Source organism: Balaenoptera ricei, chromosome 2 (genome assembly GCF_028023285.1).
Source record: "Balaenoptera ricei isolate mBalRic1 chromosome 2, mBalRic1.hap2, whole genome shotgun sequence".
NCBI lineage: Eukaryota > Metazoa > Chordata > Mammalia > Artiodactyla > Balaenopteridae > Balaenoptera > Balaenoptera ricei.
This window is the reverse complement of record NC_082640.1, coordinates 37,161,816-37,183,275: the sequence shown is the minus strand read 5'-3', so window position 1 is coordinate 37,183,275 and position 21,460 is coordinate 37,161,816. Positions and strand designations below refer to the sequence as shown.

Below are 21,460 nucleotides of genomic sequence, written 5' to 3'. Positions count from 1 at the left end.
TGGCCAATATCCTCTGATCATTAAGAATTCTCAGCAAGCAGAGAATTACACATGAAAGTAATATAAAAATTACTTGGCATGACATACTTATTTAGTGAATGAGCATCTTTTCACTCCAGGAAAATTCATAATTAAGAACAGAAATGCTTAAAGGAAATTATGTATAGTATTAATACTTTTATGTTAAGGGTGCTGTGCATATTTGGTATCTTAAGTTTTTGTAAAATTTAAGAGAATTTGGAATATTAAAGTAATAGGTCAGGTTTGTAATTCCAATTTAAAATGTACAATCAATTGTAGATTTATTATTTTATTTTATTTTATTATTATTATTTTAAATATAGATGCCAAATAATGGCATCCATTTTTTAAAAATTTATTTATTTATGTATTTATTTTTGGCTGTGTTGGGTCTTCGTTTCTGTGCGAGGGCTTTCTCTAGTTGCGGCAAGCGGGGGCCACTCTTCATCGCGGTGCGTGGGGCTCTCACTATCGCGGCCTCTCGCTGCAGAGCACAGGCTCCAGACGCACAGGCTCAGTAGCTGTGGCTCACAGGCCCAGCTGCTCCGCGGCATGTGGGATCTTCCCAGACCAGGGCTCAAACCCGTGTCCCCTGCATTGGCAGGCAGATTCTCAACCACTGTGCCACCAGGGAAGCCCAGATTTATTATTTTAATCAGAAAGTTTACTATTTATATCTTATATTCAAATGTTGAAACATTTAGGAGAACCTAAGCTCCAGATTTATAAAGATTATATAAGTATGCAGTGATGTTTGTTGAATAATCGATGTTCTTAAAAAGGAAATTCTTTAAATTTACAAGTTAAATTTAATGTTTCAACGATGTCTGTTTATAAATTAGCCCAAATATTCAAAGGCCCTTAAAAGTGATTGTTAAAATTTGCTAGACCTGGGAATTCCCTGGCGGTCCAGTGGTTAGGACTTGGAGCTTTCACTGCCGGGAGCCCGGGTTCAATCCCTGGTTAGGAAACTAAGATCCCACCAGCTGCTAGACTTTAAATAGGATAAGATTTGAAAACTGATTCTGAAAGGTTTAAGAACTTGGTTTTAAAATTTTAGCTTTTACAAATTGAATATTATGTTTTTAAATATAAGAATTCTAAACAGGGTTTTCTGCACACAAAGGTTACCTCAATGGGCATCAAGAAACTAACCTACAACCAGAGGTGTGCTGGAGCCAACCTGCTAAATTTTCAGGAATCTTGCAAGCTGGTTGTTAAACACAGTGTTATTAAAAATTAGTACAATTAAATTACTTTAAAAACAAAGTCAATAAATACTCTAAATCAGTTTCTAACTATTTTACTACATTTTACTATTATCTGTGTTCTTGAGATTATTTTTAAAATTTTACCTGTAAGGTGGAAATTACAGTTGCATGCTACCACATTTCTTCCTAATTCCACATTCAGTGATGTCATGTTAGCAGCTTGAAATCAACCATGTTGGAAGTATTTACCACAGAAACAGGCAAACTACAAATCAGGGCTTCATGGATTAAGAAAAGCCTCAGGAACACTGTGCTCTGACACTACAGTAAAAGAGCCACACTGCAAAGGGGAGAAGACAAATAGAATAGTACATAACAGCTAAAAGGGCTTTAGAGATCACCTAATAGTCTAGGGAGGTCCACAAAGACTCAGAAATAATACAAGGGGAGTTCTGAAGACAGTTAAGTACACAAAGCTTGAATAGAACAATGTTCATATACACAGTGAAATGAAACAGGCAGGAAGAGTAAACTGGGACAAGACTGAAACAGTGAGAAATGGCAGACTGTAAAATGACTGGGACTTACTTCAAATGCTATTCTAAGGGGTTTGGACTTAACCTACAAGGCAGTGGGATCTACTGAAGGTTGGAGGGCAGGAGAGAAGACATTAATCTGGCAACAGTGTATTGTATGCCATGAAAGTAGTGAAATACTTTAATTTTGAAAACTGTGAAGCAGACAAAAATAAAAATTACATACCGTAAACAAAAGTCTTGAGTAAGGTGTTAAAAATCAATTAAAACTTGCAGCTCAAAAGAATACATACTCTGTGATTCCATTTCTATCAAATGCAAACCAGGGACTTCCCTAGTGGTCCAGTGGCTAAGACTCCATGCTCCCAATGCAGAGGGCCCGGGTTCGATCCCTAGTCGCGGAACTAGATCCCACATGCCACAACTAAAGATCCCTCATGCCGCCACTAAAGACCCCACATGCCGCAATGAAGATGCCGTGTGCAGCAACTAAGACCCAGTGCAGCTAGCTAAATAAATAAATAAATAAAATATTTTTTTAAAAAAGCAAACCCATCTATACTGACAAAAAAGCAAATCAGTGGTTGCCAAGTGCTAAAGAAATGAACTACAAAGGGATCTTGTGGGTGACAGAAATGTTCTGTATTTTGATTGTAATGGGTGTATATAACTGTAGAAACTTATCAACTGATACACTTTAAATGGATGGAGGTTTGTTTTTTTTGTTTTTTTTTTTTTGGCCACGCCACGCGGCTTGTGGGATCTCAGTTCCCCGACCAGGGATCAAACCCAGACCCCATCCAGCGGAAGTGTGGAATCCTAACCACTGGACCACCAGGGAATTCCCCTGGATGGAGTTTACTGTACTAAACTATTCCTCTATGAACCTGATAGGAAAAAAAAATTACAACTCAAATTAATCAGACATTTGATGAAACTTCTAGTTTCCCTCTTTTCATCTAATTAGCTCTTGGTACCTACAGTCAGTATCAATTTTTCCCCCCAGATATTATGTGCAGGTAAAACCTCATTTCTAACTTTCCCTCATCCCATCCCCATGCTATCCAATCCTTCACATCCTTTCCTAACAATCTCTGGGAGGTTGCTCATTTTCTTCACTTGTATAATGGGAATAACATTATCTACCTCACAGGTATATAAAGCATTTCACACATAGCAAGAGCTCAAAATAGTTACTGTTTTGCCTTAGTCATTTTCTACATATTTATGCTCCTTGAAGGCAGAATCTGTCTTATCTATCTTTGCATTTCTCTAATTGTACTTAGCACAGGGTACAATAAACAGTAGGCCCAAAAGAAGAGTTTCTTCAAAGCAATGTCTCTGCACCTAGAAATTCAGATATGGACGAAAAAACACTATACAAGTGAGAATCTGAAACGTTTTGTGCAATTTGGGGAAAAAAATGATCAATTATGACTGAAGGAATTAGGAAACATGTCTAAGAAGAGGTGGCACTGAGCTAGCTAAGGTCTGAAGGGAAGTAAGGGGAAGTTGTATATCTTCTTCCCTAAATGGTAAATATAAATAGTGCATAATAGAAGTCCAAGAGAAAAACCTTTAATAGTGACATCAGGACAATTCTTAACATCAAAACACTGTAAAAAGGTCCGAGGCAAGCAAAAGTGGGCTCTACAGACACACTTGGTGTAGAAGACAAAAAGGAGCAACTTTTTCCAATGACTAAATAATTACAACAGTGTTCCCAGTACCATTTGGAATATGATCTGTAAGTTCAAGACGGAGTAAGGTTTAAGGACAAAATCAGGAGATGGAAGTTTCAGGATCCCTGTACCACTAACACTGGGAGGTATACCCGAGGATCCTGAGGTATACCTTAATGCTAAGCGGACTAAAGGGCAAGGAGAGTAACTGTTTCAACTCTGAACTCGGAGGTGGTTCAAGTAAGTCAGGACAGCCCGCTGAAACCCAGCTGTACTAGAAAGGTTGTAACGGGCTCAAAGTAGCCAAACGGCTTTTGTGGGGCCTTGCAACCGCCTTCCGGAGCATCCCAGAGTAGCGGTGAACTGCTAAACCTAGCTGCCGGAATCCATCGGAAGTCGCTGCGACTGGAGAAATCACGAGTTTGCCGCCTTACTAAGCCTAAAACAATAAGCAACCCCAACTCCCACTTACAAAGAGCCCTACGGTTTCCACTGGCTTCCCTGCCTCAGAGGGGGCAATGGAACGTGAAGACCAGGCTTCCCGCTCCGCCCTTATAAGGCCCCGTATCAGCTAGCGGCTAAAAATAGGGGGCGGATAAAGCTACCTCTGGACACAGACCCCACAAAGAGATGGAATAATCCAGGCGTCCGACCCGCTCTGGCCCTCACACTGGGGCCCAGAGGTCCGCGGGGCACCGCACTGGCAGCGTCGAAGGGACAAGGGGAACAGTGGGCGGCCAACCTCACCTGCCGCTTGTTCATCCGCCGCACATCGTCCAAAAAATCTAGAGACAGCATGGCGGGGCCGGCGAGGGCACACGGGCAGAAAAGACGGCGAGATGTGACCGGCGGGAGGAACGGCTGGCGCACGGGCCAAGCTCTCACTGGACAGAACCCCAGGGTGCCCGCACTTCCGCTTCCGGAGCGGAACCGGCGCGGCCCCGCCCCTTCGCCGGGGCGAGCAGACAAAGGGTCTGGCGACCATCCTAATCCAGCCTCCTGGCCTGACCTCGCTGTAAGAGGGCTCTCGTACCCCGAACCTCGTTTGCTGAGAACAGAATGAAGCCCACTTCCCTCTCTCAGCCCCGTGGCCCCACAAGGAGGCCGCCACTCGGGGTTAGATAGGAGGCCGCCCTGCAACTTCCAGAAGGCGGGCCCTGGTGCACGCCTGGCCAATAGGGAGCCGTGTTTCTGGAGTCTGAGGGCAGAAAAGGCCCCTGAGCGGCCGGCGCGTTCAAGCCCCGGTCGTGGGTCTGGGTGTGGCCCTAGATGTGTCGCCACGCCTTGCTTCCTCTGCTGCGGCCGGTCTCCTGCGCTACGGGAAACTGACGGCTGAGGTGTTTAAATAAGTGCTGTTGGGTAAGGGCGGAGGATGTGACTTTCAGAGCACTGCCTGACGCTTTCAGGAGTTCAAGAAACTCTTGGCTGGAGAGAAAACAGCCCGGTAGGATTAGAAAGCTACCAAACCATGCATCCGTGTGATGAGAGCACCAGTAGTGCGGGTTGTGAGGTAGTCCCTTCCTCCCCGAAATTGACCTTGCTAACAGGATCTGATTGTCTACTAGACGAAAACCTGGTTTTGTTACCTCGGGCACCATAATGTGACCCTCTTATCGCTGACTTCTGTCTCTATACAGATCTTCCTTGACTTACCTCCCAATAAACCCATGGTAAGTTGAAAATACCGTAAGTCAAAAATGCATTCAATACGCCTAATCTACTGAACATCGTAGCTTGGCCTAGCCTACCTTAAGCAAGCAGAGCACACACTAGCCTATGGTTGGACAAAATCATCTGATGCAAACCGTTTTTTGTTTTTATTTTTTTGCCGCACTGCTGGGCATGTGGAACTTCCCGGACCAGGGACCGAACCCGTGCCCCCTGCAGTGGAAGTGTGGAGTCTTAACCACTGGACCACCGGGGAAGTCCTACACAAGTGTATTTTATAATAAAGTGTTGAATATCTCATGTAATTTATTGACTACTGTACTGAAAGTGAAAGACAATGGTTGTGTGGCTCCAAAAGGTTGTAAGTATACTGGTTGTTTGCCATCTGTGCTCATGTGGCTGACTGGGAGCTGTGGCTTGCTGCTGCTGCTGCTGCTGCTCACCACCAGAAGAGAGTATCATACTGGGAAAAGAAGTACACTTTCTAGTGAATGCGTATCACTTTCACACCATGGTTAAAGTAATATAAAAGTTGTAAGTCAAACCATTTTAAGTCAGGCACGTCTGCATATAAATAGTCTTTGCTTTGACTGGCAGAAGCTCCTAACACCTAGGACAAGAAAAACTGGAACTGGTCTCTGGCTATTATTTCTTTCTTTTTCAAAATATTGATTATCTCACACCAGGGGAAGCTGAGTGAGGAAATAGCACTGGAACTCTTTGTACTATCCTAGCAATTCTTTAAATTGAAAATTATTTCACAATAAAAAGTTAAGTATATTTGAGGATGGTTATAATAAAAAAAACAGTTTTTATTATGAGTTTGGGGGAGGATGGAACACTGGTGGTGGGTATGTAAAATGGTGCAGCCACTTTAGAAAATAGAGCAATTCCTCAAAAGGTTAAACATATTAACTATATTACTGTAGTTACTATCTTGACCACATTAACCAGCAATTCCACTCCAAGGTATATATCTAAGAGGACTAAAAACATATGTCCACGCAAAAACTTGCACATGAATGTTCATGACAGCATAATACATAATAACCAAAAAGCGCAAATAACCCAAATATTCATCAACTGATGAAGGGATGAACAAAATGTGGTATATCCATACAATGGAATATTATTTAGCAACAAAAACAAATACTACAGCACAGATGAACCTTTAAAACATTAGGTTCTTAAAACATTTCTTCTTAATGAAAGAAGCTAGTCACAAAAGACCATGAATTATATGATGCCATTTATGTAAGATGTCCAGAATAGGCAAATCCATAAAGACAGAAAGCAGTGATTGCCTAGGGCAGGAGCGTTGGGAGAAATGGGAAGTGATATTAATGGGTATGGGGTTTCTTTTTTGGTGGGGTGTTGAAAATGTTCTAAAATTGATTGTGGTGATAACTGTACAACCCTATGAATACACTAAAAACCACCACCACCATTGATTGTGGTGATAACTGTACAACCATGAATACACTAAATTGGTGAGCTGTATGGGATGTGAATTATATCACAATAAAGCTGTTACAGAAAAAGAAAAAGAAAAAAGAACCATTGATTTCTTGTTTGTTGTTAAATTCCCAGTGGCAAATGTACAACCTGACAAGTATTGGGCACCCAACAAATATTTGCTGAATTTAAAATACGTGTGTTGCGGGGGTGAGGTATCCCTAACTGTTGCCCATAGGTAACCCACACTTACTGAGTTGAAATATGAATTCCTGATTTCTCCAAATTAGGAAGGCCTGTGGAGAAAAATACACATAAACTCTGTGAGGGCAGGGACCTTTTCCACCCTTCTATCCCCAGCTTTCTTAACAGTACCTGACTCTTTTCTCCATATGTTTTAAATTATACAAATAATACATGAGTACATTCTCACCATAAAAGATTAAAACATGACAGGCAACCTAGACATTCCACTGCTGGGTATATACCCAAAAGAATTGACAGCAGGGTCTTGAAGAGGTTTTTGTACACCCATGTTCATAGTAGCATTATTCACAATACCCAAAATGTGGAAGCAACCCAAGTGTCCCTCAATGGATGAATGAATAAACAAATGTGGTATAAACAGCCTATGGAATATTATTCAGCCTTAAAAAGGAATGAAGTCCTGACATATCCTACCACATGGATGAACCTTGACGATGTTATGCTAATTGAAATAAGCCAGATACAAAGGGACAAATATTGTCTGATTCCACTTATATGAGGTACCCAGGATAGTCAGATTCATGGAGACAGAAAGAAGAACAGTGTTTAAGGGTTTAGGGAGATGAGATGGGGAGTTATTATTTAAGGGATACAGAGTTTCAATTTTTCAAGATAGAAAAGTTCTGGAGGTAGGTTGCACAGCAATGTGAATGCACTTACACTGCTAAACTCTACACTTAAAAACAGGTAAGATGGTACGTTTTTTGTTATGTGTATTTGACCATAATTTGAAATAAAAAAGATAAGCATAGGGACTTCCCTGGTGGTGCAGTGGTTAAGAATCCACCTGCCAGTGCAGGGGACACGGGTTCGAGCCCTGGTCTGGGAAGATCCCACAGGCCACGGAGCAACTAAGCCCGCGTGCCACAACTACTGAAGCCCACGCGCCTAGAGCCCATGCTCCGCAACGAGAAGCCACCACAATGAGAAGCCCACACACTGCAACGAAGAGTAGCCCCAACTCGCCGCAACTAAAGAAAGCCTATGCAGCAAAGAGGACCCAACACAGCCAATAAATAAATAAATGTTCCTAAAAAAAAAAAAAAGATAAGCATATATAGAGTAGAATGTGATGGGTTCCCTTTGCTCTCCTAGTCTCTCCCCTCTCTAGACTGATCACCACTACACACTTTTTCCTTCTAGTGCTTTTTTCCTATGTACTTAAAATTTACACTCACTTTTTAACATAAATGGGATCACACTGTACATTTCCTTTTAGTTTTTGCTCTCCTTTCTCTTTTCCCCTTCAATGAGTCCTCTAGTCATGTGACTGCAACTTTCTCCCAATCTACCAGCACTTTTCCAACATGAGGTCCCTGAACCAGTGATCTATCAAGTTATCTACAGGATATTTTAGTGGGATGAGAAGCTTTTATTCACATCTACTTCATAAATTTTAAATGTCAGATTAATCATGATTTTCTCAAATCATGTAACATCTCAATAGTCATTTCACTCTTAAAGTTTAGGTTGCTCTATAGTTTGTCTCAGCTAATAATGTTCAGTTGATGTATTTTTTCATAATATGTGTTATTGTTTATGTGTTAAATTTTAAATTTCATTGTGTTACATTTTATTTTCAATTCACAAAAATGGACATTAATTCAAATCAGTTAGTTGAAAGTTAAATCAGGACACTGAATACTTTCAAACTCAGAAAAAAGTTGTAACTGAAACGTTGCCCAGGAATACAGTGCAAATACACATACTGGGTGAATCTGACTGTGCTGGGGCTGGGTAATCCACAAGTGTAATGAATTATGATGAACAGCTGAAAAAGAGAAGTGTTAATTATGGGGCTTCCCTGGTAGTGCAGTGGTTAAGAATCCACCTGCCAGTGCAGGGTATGCGGGTTTGATCCCTGGTCTGGGAAGATCTCACATGCGCAGAGCAACTAAACCTGTGCGCTGCAACTGCTGAGCCTGCGCTCTAGAGCCCCCGAGCCACAACTACTGAGCCCTCGTGCCACAACTACTGAAGCCTGCGCACCTAGAGCTGGTGCTCCACAACAAGAGAAGCCACTGCAATGAGAAGCCCATGCACCGAAACGAAGTATAGCCCCCATTTGCTGCAAGTAAAGAAAGCCTGTGTGCAGCAACGAAGACCCAACACAGCCAAAAAAAAAAAAAAAAAAACACTCTGTAATGACCTATATGGGAAAAGAATCTAAAAAAGAGTAGAGGGACTTCCCTGGTGGTCCAGTGGGTAACACTCCATGCTCCCAGTGGAGGGGGCCCAGGTTTGATCCCTGGTACGGGAACTAGATCCTGCATGCATGCTACAACTAAGAGTCTGCATGCTGCAACCAAGATCCTGCATGCCACAACTAAGACCCAATGCAGCCTAAATAAATAAATAAATAAATATTTTAAAATGTATACATTAAAAAAAATTTTTACGTAAATAAGAGTAGATATATGTGTATGTATAACTGATTCACCTTGCTGTACACCTGAAACTAACACAGCATTGTAGATCAACTACACGTCAATAAAAAAATTTTTTTTAATAAATAAAATAAACTAGTAGTCTATTTGCCCCTGGTTCCTAGTACACTACATATGTTTCATTACATAGATTATGAAACTTGGTCAAATAGTGTCATAAAGTCAATGAAGTTTTAGTGCCATTTTTAAAAAAGCACAGTGGCCAATCTGATAATCAAAAATATTTTTTTTCTAGAGGAAGAAAAATGTACAAAATAAGGCTTCCTAATGTAACTTCAATAAAATTTCTTCCTAAAGATAAGAGAAGGGATCAAAAATATAAAGCTATCTTTTAAAGTTACACTTTTTGTAGCCAAAACAGTGACAGGTTACATTCCGGCCAAAAAGCTTTTAAAGTCAGTCATAGTGTTAATGATTAATAGCTCAGTAAAAAAGCTAAATACGATTTTGGCAAAATTCCTTTATCAAAAGATATTGTTGAAAAAAAAGATACTGTTGGACATTGCATAATATCAGTGGCATATGAAGTAGACAAACACATGGTCTGGAGTTGTCTAGGGCTGCTGGAGAAGTCATCCAACCATGCTAGGTCCTGGAAACCTATCACACCACTTTCCCCTCATTTTCATTGATCTGATGATTAGTTATCTATTCCTGTATAAGAAATTACCCCAAAACATAGCGACTTAAAACAAGAAACATTATCTCACAGTTTTTGTGGGTCAGAAATTTGGAGCTCCCTGGTGGTTAAGGTTCAAGGTCTCTCATAAAGTTATAGTCAAGCTGTCCAGAGGGGCTGCAGTCTCATCTGAAGGCTTAACTGAGGGAGGATCTGCTTCCAAGCTCACTCATGTAGTTGTTGGTAGGTCTTGGTTATTCCTGGGCTGTTGGACTGAAGCCTCAGTTCCTACTTGGCTGTTGCTCATAGGTCTCCCTCAGTTTCACGTGGACCTCTCTTCTGGCAGCTTATAACATGGCAGCTAACTTCTATCAGAGTGAATGATCCAAAAGAGAAAAGAACAGGATCAAGCCTAGGATAACCAACTCATCCTGATTTTCCCATAACTGTCCGGGTTTTTGCACTGAAATTTCTGCATCCCAGAAAATCCCTCAGTTCCAGGTAAATCAGGATGGTTGCTTACCCTATCAAGACAAAAGTTGCAGTCTTTTTTATAGCCTAATCTCTGAAATGACATATCATCATTTCTTTCATAGTTTATTCATGAGAAATGAGTCTGGTACAAGCTCAAAAGGAGGAGATTAAGTTCCACCTTTTGAAGGGAGGAGTATCAAAGAATTTGTAGGCATATTTCTAAAACCACCACATGTGGAGTCCAGTTTCATGGGAAAAGAAAGTATTAAAGAGAGACTCAACTTACTACCTTACTTCCTATCCAAATTATCCACTTCCATAAACATTCCTTCTTCCTCATTTCTTCCTCCATCAGTGAAAGAGGAAGTCCTCTTTCTAAAGCTAATCCCTTGTCTAAAGCTAATCCTTCCACCTGCTCAAAGCTTCTCTCTTCCACCTCCTCAGGACCTTTTCCCCTTAATCATCCCTTCTCTCCCTTAATTTCTTTCCCTCAGTATGCTCTTCTCCCAGCATATTTGATCACGTTCAAATTTTCTTTCAAAATGTTTATGCTGAGTGCTTTATTGAGGTACAATTTACATGCAATAAAATGCATAAATAATATGCATACAGCTTGATTAATTTCAACAAATATACATATCCATTTAACCATCATTTACATCTTTCTTCAATTCCCTGAAAGCTCGTTCTTGGCCCCATCCCACAGCTAAAAGTCATAAAATAACTGATTGAAACCTCAAGGTCCATTAGGTTCCCTTTTCCAACTTGCCTCCTATCTCTCCGGCTTGTCATTCTCAGCCTCCACCATGGACTCTTTCACTCACTCCTTTTTTTTGGCTGCGCTGTGCAGCATGCGGGATCTTAGTTCCCTGACCAGGGATCAAATCCGTGCCCCCTGCACTGGGAGCGTGGAGTCTTAACCACTGGACCACCAGGGAAGTCCCATAGCTCGCTCCTTAAATGGTGGAATCCCACACCATCTTCTCACCCTACACTGCCTCTGAGTGATCTTATCTGTTCTCATGACTTCAACTATCTTCTCTATGCATTCAACTCTCCAATGTCTACAACTCTGATCTCCTCCTGGAGGTCAGGCCATTATATCAACTGCCTCTAGACAGCTCCATTTGGACGTCCAGCAGACACCTCAAATTCACTATGTCTAAATGTCTCCATCCTCACTATTCTCCATAAAACAGCTGTTCTTCCTTTTATGTTCCAAATCTCCACAGAGGCACCACCCAATCACAGAAACAAGAAATCGGATAGTGGGACTTCCTGGTGGTCCAGTGGCCAAGACTCCACGCTCCCAATGCAGGGGGCCCGTGTTCGATCCCTGTCCCACATGCCTCAACTAAGAGTTTGCATGCCGCAACTAAAGATCCCACATGCCACAACTAAAAGATCCCGCATGCCAATGAAGATCCCTCACCTGGTAACGAAGATCCCAGGTGCCACAACTAAGACGTGGTGCAGCCAAATAAATAAATAAATAAATATTTTTAAAAAAATAAAAAAGATCACAGTTTCTGTTTAAAAAAAAAAAGAAATCGGATTGTGATTCTTGATTCTTCCCTCTCCCTCAACTCCCAAATCCAATTAGTTACCAACTCTTATTATTCTACTTTCTTAATATCTCTCTTATCCGACCACTTTCTCTATTCCCACTGTCACTAGTTTGGTTCATGCTACTGTCACTTATCCTGATTATTGCATTGAACTCCTAATCAGTCTTCCAGCTGCAGTCTTGCTCCATGTCTTGCCTCACTCCAGTCTACTCTCTATACTGCAGCCAGAGTGATTTAACCAAACCATTAACTTGATGATGTTACCTCCTTACATAAAATCTTTCAGTAGATCCTCCTGACTTGCGGGATAAGGTCAAATTCCTTAGCATGCTACAAAAGGCACTTTGTGATCTGGCCCCTGCCTACCTCTCTGACTGGTCTCATTCCTCTCGCATTTAAGAGCGTGTAGTTCCCTGAACGCTGCATACTCTCACTTTTGTGTAAGTTGCTTCCTCTGCCTGAAAAGACCTCCATCTCACCCCAGTGCTTTTTAGTCTTCCTTGCCTTTCAAATTCAGCTCATGCATCACCTTCTCTGGGAAGCCTTCACTGCACTTCTCCTACCTGCATACTTACCATCATTTGTGTATTGTGTATTGTGTAGTTGTGTATTGTGTATCTGTTGCTCTCACCAGACTCTGAGTTTCCTGGGGGCAAGAGCCTTATTACTTATCTTTTTACTCCCAATAACTTACATGAAACAAACACATAAAAAAAGTTGTCAAATGAATGAATGAAGGTCTTAAAGCCGAGGAGGCCCAGACCTTCCAGAGACAGATGGATCAAGAATGATTCTTCTTTTTTTTTAACTGTTAATTTTATATTGGAATATACTTGATTAACAATGTTGTGATAGTTTCAGGTGTACAGCAAAGTGATTCAGTCATACATATACATGTATCTATTCTTTTTCAAATTCTTTTCCCATTTAGGTTGTTACATAATATTGAGCAGAGTTTCCTGTGCTATATACTAGGTCCTTGTTGGTTATCCATTTTAAATATAACAGTGTGTACATGTCAATCCCAAACTTCCAGTCTATCCCTCCGCCCACCCCCCGACCCAAGAATGATTCTAAGGATAGGATTATCCTCACTCAGATCCACAGGGATAGTGGCCCACAGTGTGTGCTCTAGGCTGAAAATGGATTTATCAAAGTAAAAAGCAGAAGATATAGCCCTAGTCTTTGAAGAGCTTTCAGTATCACTTGCAGCAGAAAAAAAAAGGTATCTTTATGAAAGAAAGCTAGTTAAGGTATAACTGCTAGTTTATACATGCTATTGAAACTTAGAGAAGAAAAGAATCTTTCAGGCATGCCTTAGTCAAAGGAGATTCCTGAGGGAAGCTGGGCCACAATTGGGCCAGCTTTGCACTGTAATAGAGGAAGCATAAGCACAGATTAGAAATGGGGTTAGGTATGGGGAGATGGCTAACAACCAGGCTTCGTTCCTTGGAGCTTACAGTTTTGAAGAAAAGATAGGCTGAGTAAGAAATAATTGGGCTGAAAAGAATTAGTTAGGAAGGAATAGGACCTGGAGAGATTCATACAAACTGGGTGGATCTGGAAAGGCTTAAGAAGGTTTCCCTGCAGTGCTGGGGTGGAAACAGTATCTCTTATGAAAATAATTCAGATATTTAAGACAGGTGATCCCACACTAGATAAAGATGTAAAGCCTAAGGAATTAACTTTTCCGAATGTGGGACTCTAACATGCTATTTTCTCTGTTCACTGGACTGCCAATCTTTCCAAACACATAAGTCTTTTGGACCCCATCAATCACAATGGCATGCCTAGTATTTTCCTTTATATCAATATATAGGCCTGCTTGAAGGAAGCATCTTATAGAGTGTGTCAGGTCCAGTTGACTTTGAATTACAGATCAACCACTCACTAGCTGTGTGACTTGAGCCAGTCAGTTAACTCTTTTTATCCTCAGTTTTTTGATGTGTAAAATGGGAATAAAAATCATTTTCATCATTCGAAGGTTAAACAAGATAGTACATGTTAGTAAAGCCATTAGCACAATGGATGACAAATGGTAAGTGGACAATGAATGATAATAATTATTAAAAATAGGAAGTGGGTTCAAACTGATGTCCAAATCCTCAGGCCTGTCATTATACAACTGAGCCCCGGTTAGTCACTTTTATACAAATCAAGGGTGTCTACAGCAGAAGCAAAGTTGACTCTATTTTTGAAAACCCTATTCAAAAAAAACTATGATCTCACCAGTTTCTCCTTGACCTTCCCAATGAAGGAAGTGGTGGGTGGAAGGAGAAGGACTCCTTATGACCCTGACAGGAAAGGAAGTGGCCCAGGCATATCAGGGCAGGCCAGTGCACAGACCACACTGGAAGCCTAGCTCTTCCCCGGTGCCACCTCCCAAAAGGATCTATCTGGGTTTGCTGGGAGGACCCATCCACACAGCCTCCCCAAGGTCAGGTCAGGGGCTCAAGAGATGAGACTTTCTGCCCACCAACCCGGTGGCTATGGTCATCAGAGACCATGGTTTTAAAAGATGCTGTAGTTTGGAACATCCCTGGTGGCGCAGTGGTTAAGAATGCAGGGGACACGGGTTTGAGCCCTGTTCCGGGAAGATCTCACATGCCGTGGAGCAACTAAGCCCGTGCGCCACAGCCACTGAGCCTGCGTGCCACAACTACTGAAGCCCGTGTGCCTAGAGCCCGTGCTCCGCAACAAGAGAAGCCACTGCAATGAGAAGCCTGCACACTGCAATGAAGAGTAGCCCCTGCTCACTGCAACTAGAAAAAGCCCGCGCAGCAATGAAGACCCAACGCAGCCAAAAATAAATAAATAAATAAAAGATGCAGTAGCTCTGTATAACATGGGGCGTCAGGAAGAAATATCATTCCCCCAAATCAAAGGTGCCTTCTGTGCAGAGAGATTACTAGAGTCACTCAAGTTTCCCTGGAAGATTTTTGGAGCGCTCTCTTTAAAAAGTCCTGGACAGCTGCAAGGGCAGCTGGGAGAAAGAAGCGCAGGCTTTCCGGGTTGGTATGTGTGTACAAGGGGTCGGGGGGTGGAGGGCACCAGTTTCCTGTTTGGCCATTCTACTTTGGCTAAAAGGAGAAAGGGGCCTTGCTGTTTGTTTTTTAGTTCTTAGAGAGGAGAGAGCCGTGTTGTGAATGTGGAGGTCCTGTGGGTGAAGGGCCAAGAGTCGGGGCAACCGTAACCTCTCCCCCTAACTGCGGCTTACACCTCCTCTGTCACTGATGAGTTGCCTTTTGAGCTTTTGCATCTTACAGCCAATGATAGGGGTTGGCTCTTCTTGATAGCTTAGGGATCCTGTGGGAATCTGTTGAGGCAATGAATCACCACTCGAAATGTGGTTTGTGTAAATCTGGATTTGAATATAATGTTCTCTTAATGTAACTACATTCAAAGATATGATCATTAGCAATCATTTATACTTTCACTGAAGTAATAAAAAACATTAACCTAAAGGCTACTATGAGCCTGTCTTCAAGGTGCTCGTGCTGAAACTCTGCATGGTTTGGCCACTGCCTCTCTCATCAGTCTGATCTTTGATTCTTGTCAACGCTTCGCCACACAACCCAGGCATATGCAAACACCTGCAGCCCCAGGATGTGACAGAGGGGTTAATGAAGAGTTCTGGACCAAACTGCTTTACCCTCTACAAACTGTGTGACTCTAGACAAGTTATTTTACTTCTTTGTACCTCAGTTTCTTTATCTGTAAGCAGGGATTGTGGTATCTAAAGTTTTTATGAAGATAAAGTGAGCTAAGAATGTAAACCACTAGAATGGTACCTGATACTTAGTAAATAATGGCTATTATTATTATCAGAATGTCCTTCCACATGGAGGCCTGAGAAACTCCTACTTCTTCCAGCCCCTGTTTAAGTGTCATCTGCTGTGTGAAGCCTGCTCAGACCTCCCCTGGGCAGGATTAACACTGCTTCATTAGTTCCACTCCTGAATTTTATATGTACTTTTATTTGTCCTTTGGTACATGGAACTTCAATCATGTTCAATTGTCTGAATCAGAAATACAGTATCAAGGCCTGACATAATCTGAAAAGAGAATAATCACTGTAGGAGAAATTCTTGCTTTTATAAAGAAGAGCTAGTTAACCCACTTGAGGCTGTAACTAGTAAAGTTGAACTGAACTGGTGAAGGAATACTTTTGGGGTGGAGTACTTCCTGTGCTGGGCCTGCCTATTCCAGATTTGTCAACATCCTGCCTTCCAGCTCCCAGTGTTAAATAGGCTGACCAGAGAAAAATGCATGATACCAGCCTTACCTCTCACCCTGGGGGCCCCAATCGCACCAAGCTTCTTTCAGTTCCACAAAAAGCTTCTGGGCCTTCCCTACCTCTGCTCTTTCTGCCTCGAGCATTTTCCAGCCCTCCCTTCTCCCTTTTCTTAGCCACTCTTTAGGCAATCTTCATTCCCTCCTCCTCTCCAAAGGCCTTCTCTTATCTCTCCAAGATGGGTTAAATTATTCTCCTCAGTAGCCACTCAGCCCCTCATATTTCCCCTATCACAACACTTACTACATTTTATTTTACTTATTTGCCTGGCTTTTCTGCTAAATTGTAGGTTTCACAAGCCAGGGAATATGCCTGTAAAACTAGCCCTAGGTGCAACTGACCCATGGCTGGTGTTTAGTAACTGTTGTTAAGAGGAAAAAAATAAACGAACAAGTGAACAGAAGGAATGAACATTTGGTAGCAGGCATCACATTCCCTGTGATGCATCACATTCCCTGCCTTTTTAGATTCCCAAGCGATTCTGTGCACCGTGGAGCTAAAAACAAACAAACAAACAAACAAAAAAAGCCATTTCTCAGGGATAGAAAGAAAATCGACTGGGAGAGCTGTACCTGAAACATTTAAAATTTCAAACTGGAGACTCTTAGAATATGAGAGTTTCCATCCACTTCTTCATAATTCAGTCCTACCCAATTCAACATGTTTTGAAAGAAAGAAAGAAGAGAAAAATATTTAGACAAAATAATTCAATTTTTCTTAAGCTTGGGCTGCTTGATACATGGTCCACTGAGCACTTGAAATGGGGCCAGTCTGAACTGAGATGTGTGCTGCAAGTATAAAATACATCCTAGATCTGGAAGATGTAGGATGAAACAAGAAATGTAAACTATTGGCAATATTGGTTAGAAGTTGCAATGATAATACTTTTGATATATTGAGTTAAATAAAATACATTAAATTTAATTTCACCTATTTCTTTTCACTCTTTTTAATATGACTATTAGATAATTTAAAATTGCATTTGTGGGCATGTAGAGGTTAATTTGCAAGCTGGGTCAGGTGGCTACCTCTTTTCTGCTCAGATCTGCTTTTTCAGTCCTTTCCTGGTCTACTAAATGCCCATGAACCCTGGCATTTTCTCCACTGCCTTTGTTGTGACCTCTGGGGCTGGAACTTTGGTGTGGCAACAGGGTCTGACCCCTGTGTCCTGACCTTGGGTCCTAGTTGCCCAGTTTGCTCACCAAAGCTCTCAGTTTCTATCCCTGGCCGGAGCCTGTGACCTGACCATAACACTACACAGTTCCCTTTGGACTATGGTTTAGTTTTGGTTTACTCTGTGTTCACTGCACGTGGGAGTTTAGCAAAAAGAAATGAGATCTGTTCTTTAGGCAGATATTTTGAAGTCACCTATCAGAAAACATTCATAGATGAGAATATACCACAAAAGGTCTCAGGTTGATAATTGTAATAAACAATTTGTCAATATGTACAAACTCTTTTCCCCTCCATTCCCTTGAATTAGGAGATTGATGCTCCCATGAAGCAACCATTTGGGTAGAGGGTTGGGTGAATCAGTTGACTACCCAATTGTCCTGCGTCTTCAGCTGTAACTTTTGGAGCATGCCAACAAATCCTCTTACTACAGAAAGGTCACCTCAGTTCTCTGGCTTGAATTTTCTCCTACGTAAAGCAAGGCTTTCCCAATAATGCCAACTTCAAAAGTCCATACATTTACATATGTGAGCGGGAAGGAGAGTAATTCTAAATAAACACAAATCATTAGTACACACGTCTCTCCCAACTCTTTCTTCCTTCCCTCAGTCCCTCCTCCTGAGTAGTGCCAGCTTTTCTGCTTATCTGTGGTATACGAGTAGACAAGCATTGGTGCTTTAGAGCCATAAGACCTGGTTCACATCCTGACTCTGCCCCATACTAGCAGCATGATCTGGGGCAAGTGACTTCACTTTCTAAGCCTCAGTTTCTTCCTCTATAAATTGGTGATAACGTCGTCTTATGGAAAACATCTGGCTCAGAGGAGCTGTTTATTACCATGTTATGCTTGTATTATACCCCTGCTGGCTTTGGGGAGCCCTATTCCTGCCAGCATGTACAATTGCTGCCTTTGCCTTATTAAAAAATAATAATAATTAGGGAATTCCCCTGCGGCCCAGTGGCTAGGACTCCACGCTTCCACTGCAGGGGGCCTGGGTTCAGTCCCTGGTTGGGGAACTAAGATTCCTGCAAGCTGGGAGGCGCGGCAAATAAATACATAAATACATACACACATAAATAAATAAATAAATTAAATAATTATGTATACAAAGCTTTCCCGACCTTTAGAAAGAAAAATACACCTCACTGACTTAGTTACTTTCTTTGGTTAATGTCTTACTTTGCCCTTTCATTTCACAGTCAGTGTTCTTGGAGTGCATGTGCTTTACTACCCTGCCGTTCTTTCTCTCCTTTCTTCTCTGCCATGTGTCATCTGCTCTGACACTACAGTGACCCTCCAGACCCTACTTCAGTAATGACCAGTCCGCTGGCAAATCCAGCGGTCCCCTATCCGTCCCCATTCTCCCCAACTTCACCACCGTGACATTTGGCACTCACCACCCCTTCTTTGGATGTTTCCCTCCTCCTGGAGTTCCCAACCAGGCAGATCAGTACCCTTGTAAATTTACCAGCTCCTGGCAGTCTAGTCTGCTTCCTCTAGTTTCTGACCATCCCATTTTTAAATGGTATGGCACAACTTTTTCTTCTCTCTCCTCAGACCTCCCACCAGCCGCCGCTCCTCGCCCCCCCCCCCCCCGTGAGATTCCTTCTCGCTTGCCTGTGTTACTTCAGAGCCAGCACCTGCAGCCACGCAACGCTCAGCGCCACTCCCCCAGCTCACAAGCGGAAGTGGCTTCCTAGCTAAAGCCGGGCCGTTCACCTTTGCCGGAGAGCCCTCCCCTCCTGCCATCTGGGTACCCTCAGCGGGAAGGAACAGATCATCAGTGATGTGTCTTTAGCCTCTCCCACTCTACTGCATCCTCCTTGTGAGCATTGAGGATATCTTTCATCTTAAAAAACAACACAGACAAACAAAAAAACCTTCCTTGCCCTCACTTCCCCTTCTAGTCTTCTCTCTCCTCTATTTTAACAAAAGTTCTTGAAATAAAGCCCATGCCCTCTGCTTCCTCCTCTTGCTCTCCACTCTGGTTTCTGCCTTACAACTCTGCTGAGGGCTCCCTGCATGTTGTGAATTCTAAGTGCTTTATACAGATGTAGGACCCCCTTAATCACAAGGGTGGTGATAGTACTGTCTCTGTAAAACACCTGTGGGGTGTAGATGACTTCAGTAAATTAGCCAAGGTCCCAAACCTCTGGCAGGCGTTTGCAATCAGACCGTTGGGCTCAGAGTCTATGCTCTTGGCCACCATGCCATACCATACTCCACGCCTCAAACTGTTCTCAGCACTCAGCCCAGTGCCTTGCACGTAGCAGGAGATGGATAAACATGTCTGAATGAATGAACACATCCTGGCCCCATGGTTCAGGTTCTTATTCTCTCACTCTTAGAATAACCAACCCAAGAACAAAGGGTTCTTAAAAAGTGCATGGGCTTGGGTTTATGTCTATTTTTCTGACAGAAACATAGTTCTCATGTTTTTCATGGGTGCCTATGTCCCCCCAGAAGTTAATAACTTCTTGATTCATTCATTTTTCTGTCTTCAGTTTCATTTTCCCCAACCTCCTCCGCTTTACATCCTGTACATTGCCATTAGATGACTGGATTGTCAATGTTTTGTTCTAATTCTGTTGCTGGTAAAAACATAAGAACAAATAACCTCCCTCCACCTGAAAAGTCTTGAATGCCTCCCTGGCTGACTGCCTCCAAGATAAAAATCAAACACTGTGGCCTAACGGCCAAGACTTTTGGTAATCAAGCCCTAACACATTTTACCAGTGCTATCTCCCACTTTTACTTGAATCCTCTGTTCCAAACTGAAGTCTTCTTGTAACTTTAAAATTTCTGTTCTAACCCAGCTTTCAGCAATTCATTCAACAATAATGTACTGCGTTCCAGGTCTAAACCAGGCACTATGCCTGGGCCTGAGGATACAAAGATGAGTACAACACAGTCCTTACCCTTGGGAAATTATCAGTCTAATCTGGGAGAGAGATGTGACAACAAAATCCTCGAAATATGGGATGGCAGACAATTCATGGGAATTATTCCTGCTTGGAGGTGGGCTGGAGCTGACAGCAAGGAAGGCTTTCTAAGTTAAACATGTCTGTATTCTTTACATGTTTCTTTTACAACAAGCATGCATTAATTTTGTAACCAGGAAAAGGGTAATATTCAGTGAAGATTATGGTTAATTTGATTTTGAGCTTCTGAGTTTCAAAGGAGAATAACCATAACTGTAAAAGAATTTGTAAAATTAATGAGGAAAAGACAGTCAAGCAATGGAAAAATAGGCAAAAGCTTTGAAGAGACATTTCCCAAAAGATGAAACATTTATGGTCAATAAATATATGAATACATGTTCAACCTCATTAATCATCAAGAAGTACAAACTGAGAGCACAATGAGATTCTATTCAATATCTATTTGAGAGGTGAACATTAAGAAATCTGACAAAACCAAGTGCTGAAGAGGATTTGGATCAATAAGATCTTGTATACAATGTTGTTGAAACTGTAAATTGGTAAAAACCACTTTGGTTAGCAGTTTGGAATTATCTTGTAAAGCTGAAATTTCACTTAGTCTTTGACCCAACAAGTCTACTCCTGTATAAATATGCAAGAGAAATTCTTGCACTTGTGCACCAGTGGGTTTTATACAAATATTCTTAGTAGCTCTTTTGCAATAGCAAAAACCTGCAACAATCCAAATGCTCATGATCAGGAAACTGGTTGTATTAGTTTGAAGTCCCCAAAAGCAGAGACTGGGACAAGGACTTGGGTGCAAGTTGTTCATTTGGGAAGTGATCTCAGGCAGCAGGGGTGAATAAGAGGGAGAGATTGAGGCAAAGTAGCAGGAAACGCCAACATAAGGAGTGTGATTCCATGGAGACCTCTGAGAAATATACAAAATGCCTCCCAGGGACTTCCCTGGTGGTCCAGTGGCTAAGACTCTGTGCTCCTAATGCAGCAGGCCCGGGTTCGATCCCTGGTCAGGGAACCAGATCCCACATGCTGCAACTAAGAGTTCACATGCCACAACTAAGAATTCACATGCCACAACTAAAGATCCCATGTGCTGCAACTG

General features: G+C 42.0%; 1 protein-coding gene and 1 non-coding gene across 11 annotated transcripts in view; one reads left to right on the top strand and one right to left on the bottom strand.

Annotated features, from left to right (window-relative positions):
* Nucleotides 1-18,836, bottom strand: part of SEC11A (SEC11 homolog A, signal peptidase complex subunit) — a 70,078-nt gene extending 51,242 nt beyond the window's left edge. For 3 of the 10 annotated variants that reach the window (XM_059912400.1, XM_059912401.1, XM_059912393.1), the window contains exon 1: nt 4,198-4,366. In XM_059912400.1, coding sequence (XP_059768383.1) covers nt 4,198-4,248 — 51 coding nt within the window. In that variant the 5' untranslated portion in view covers nt 4,249-4,366. Of the gene's footprint in view, nt 1-4,197; nt 4,377-18,813 lie in introns of those variants that run through there. The other 7 variants (XM_059912397.1, XM_059912403.1, XM_059912399.1 and 4 more) reach the window with 6 other exon arrangements.
* A 2,464-nt stretch (nt 18,837-21,300) lies between these two features.
* TRNAR-CCU (transfer RNA arginine (anticodon CCU)) lies at nt 21,301-21,373 on the top strand. Its single transcript has one exon. It is a non-coding gene; the product is annotated as a tRNA-Arg (tRNA).
* The last annotated feature ends 87 nt before the right edge of the window (nt 21,374-21,460 follow it).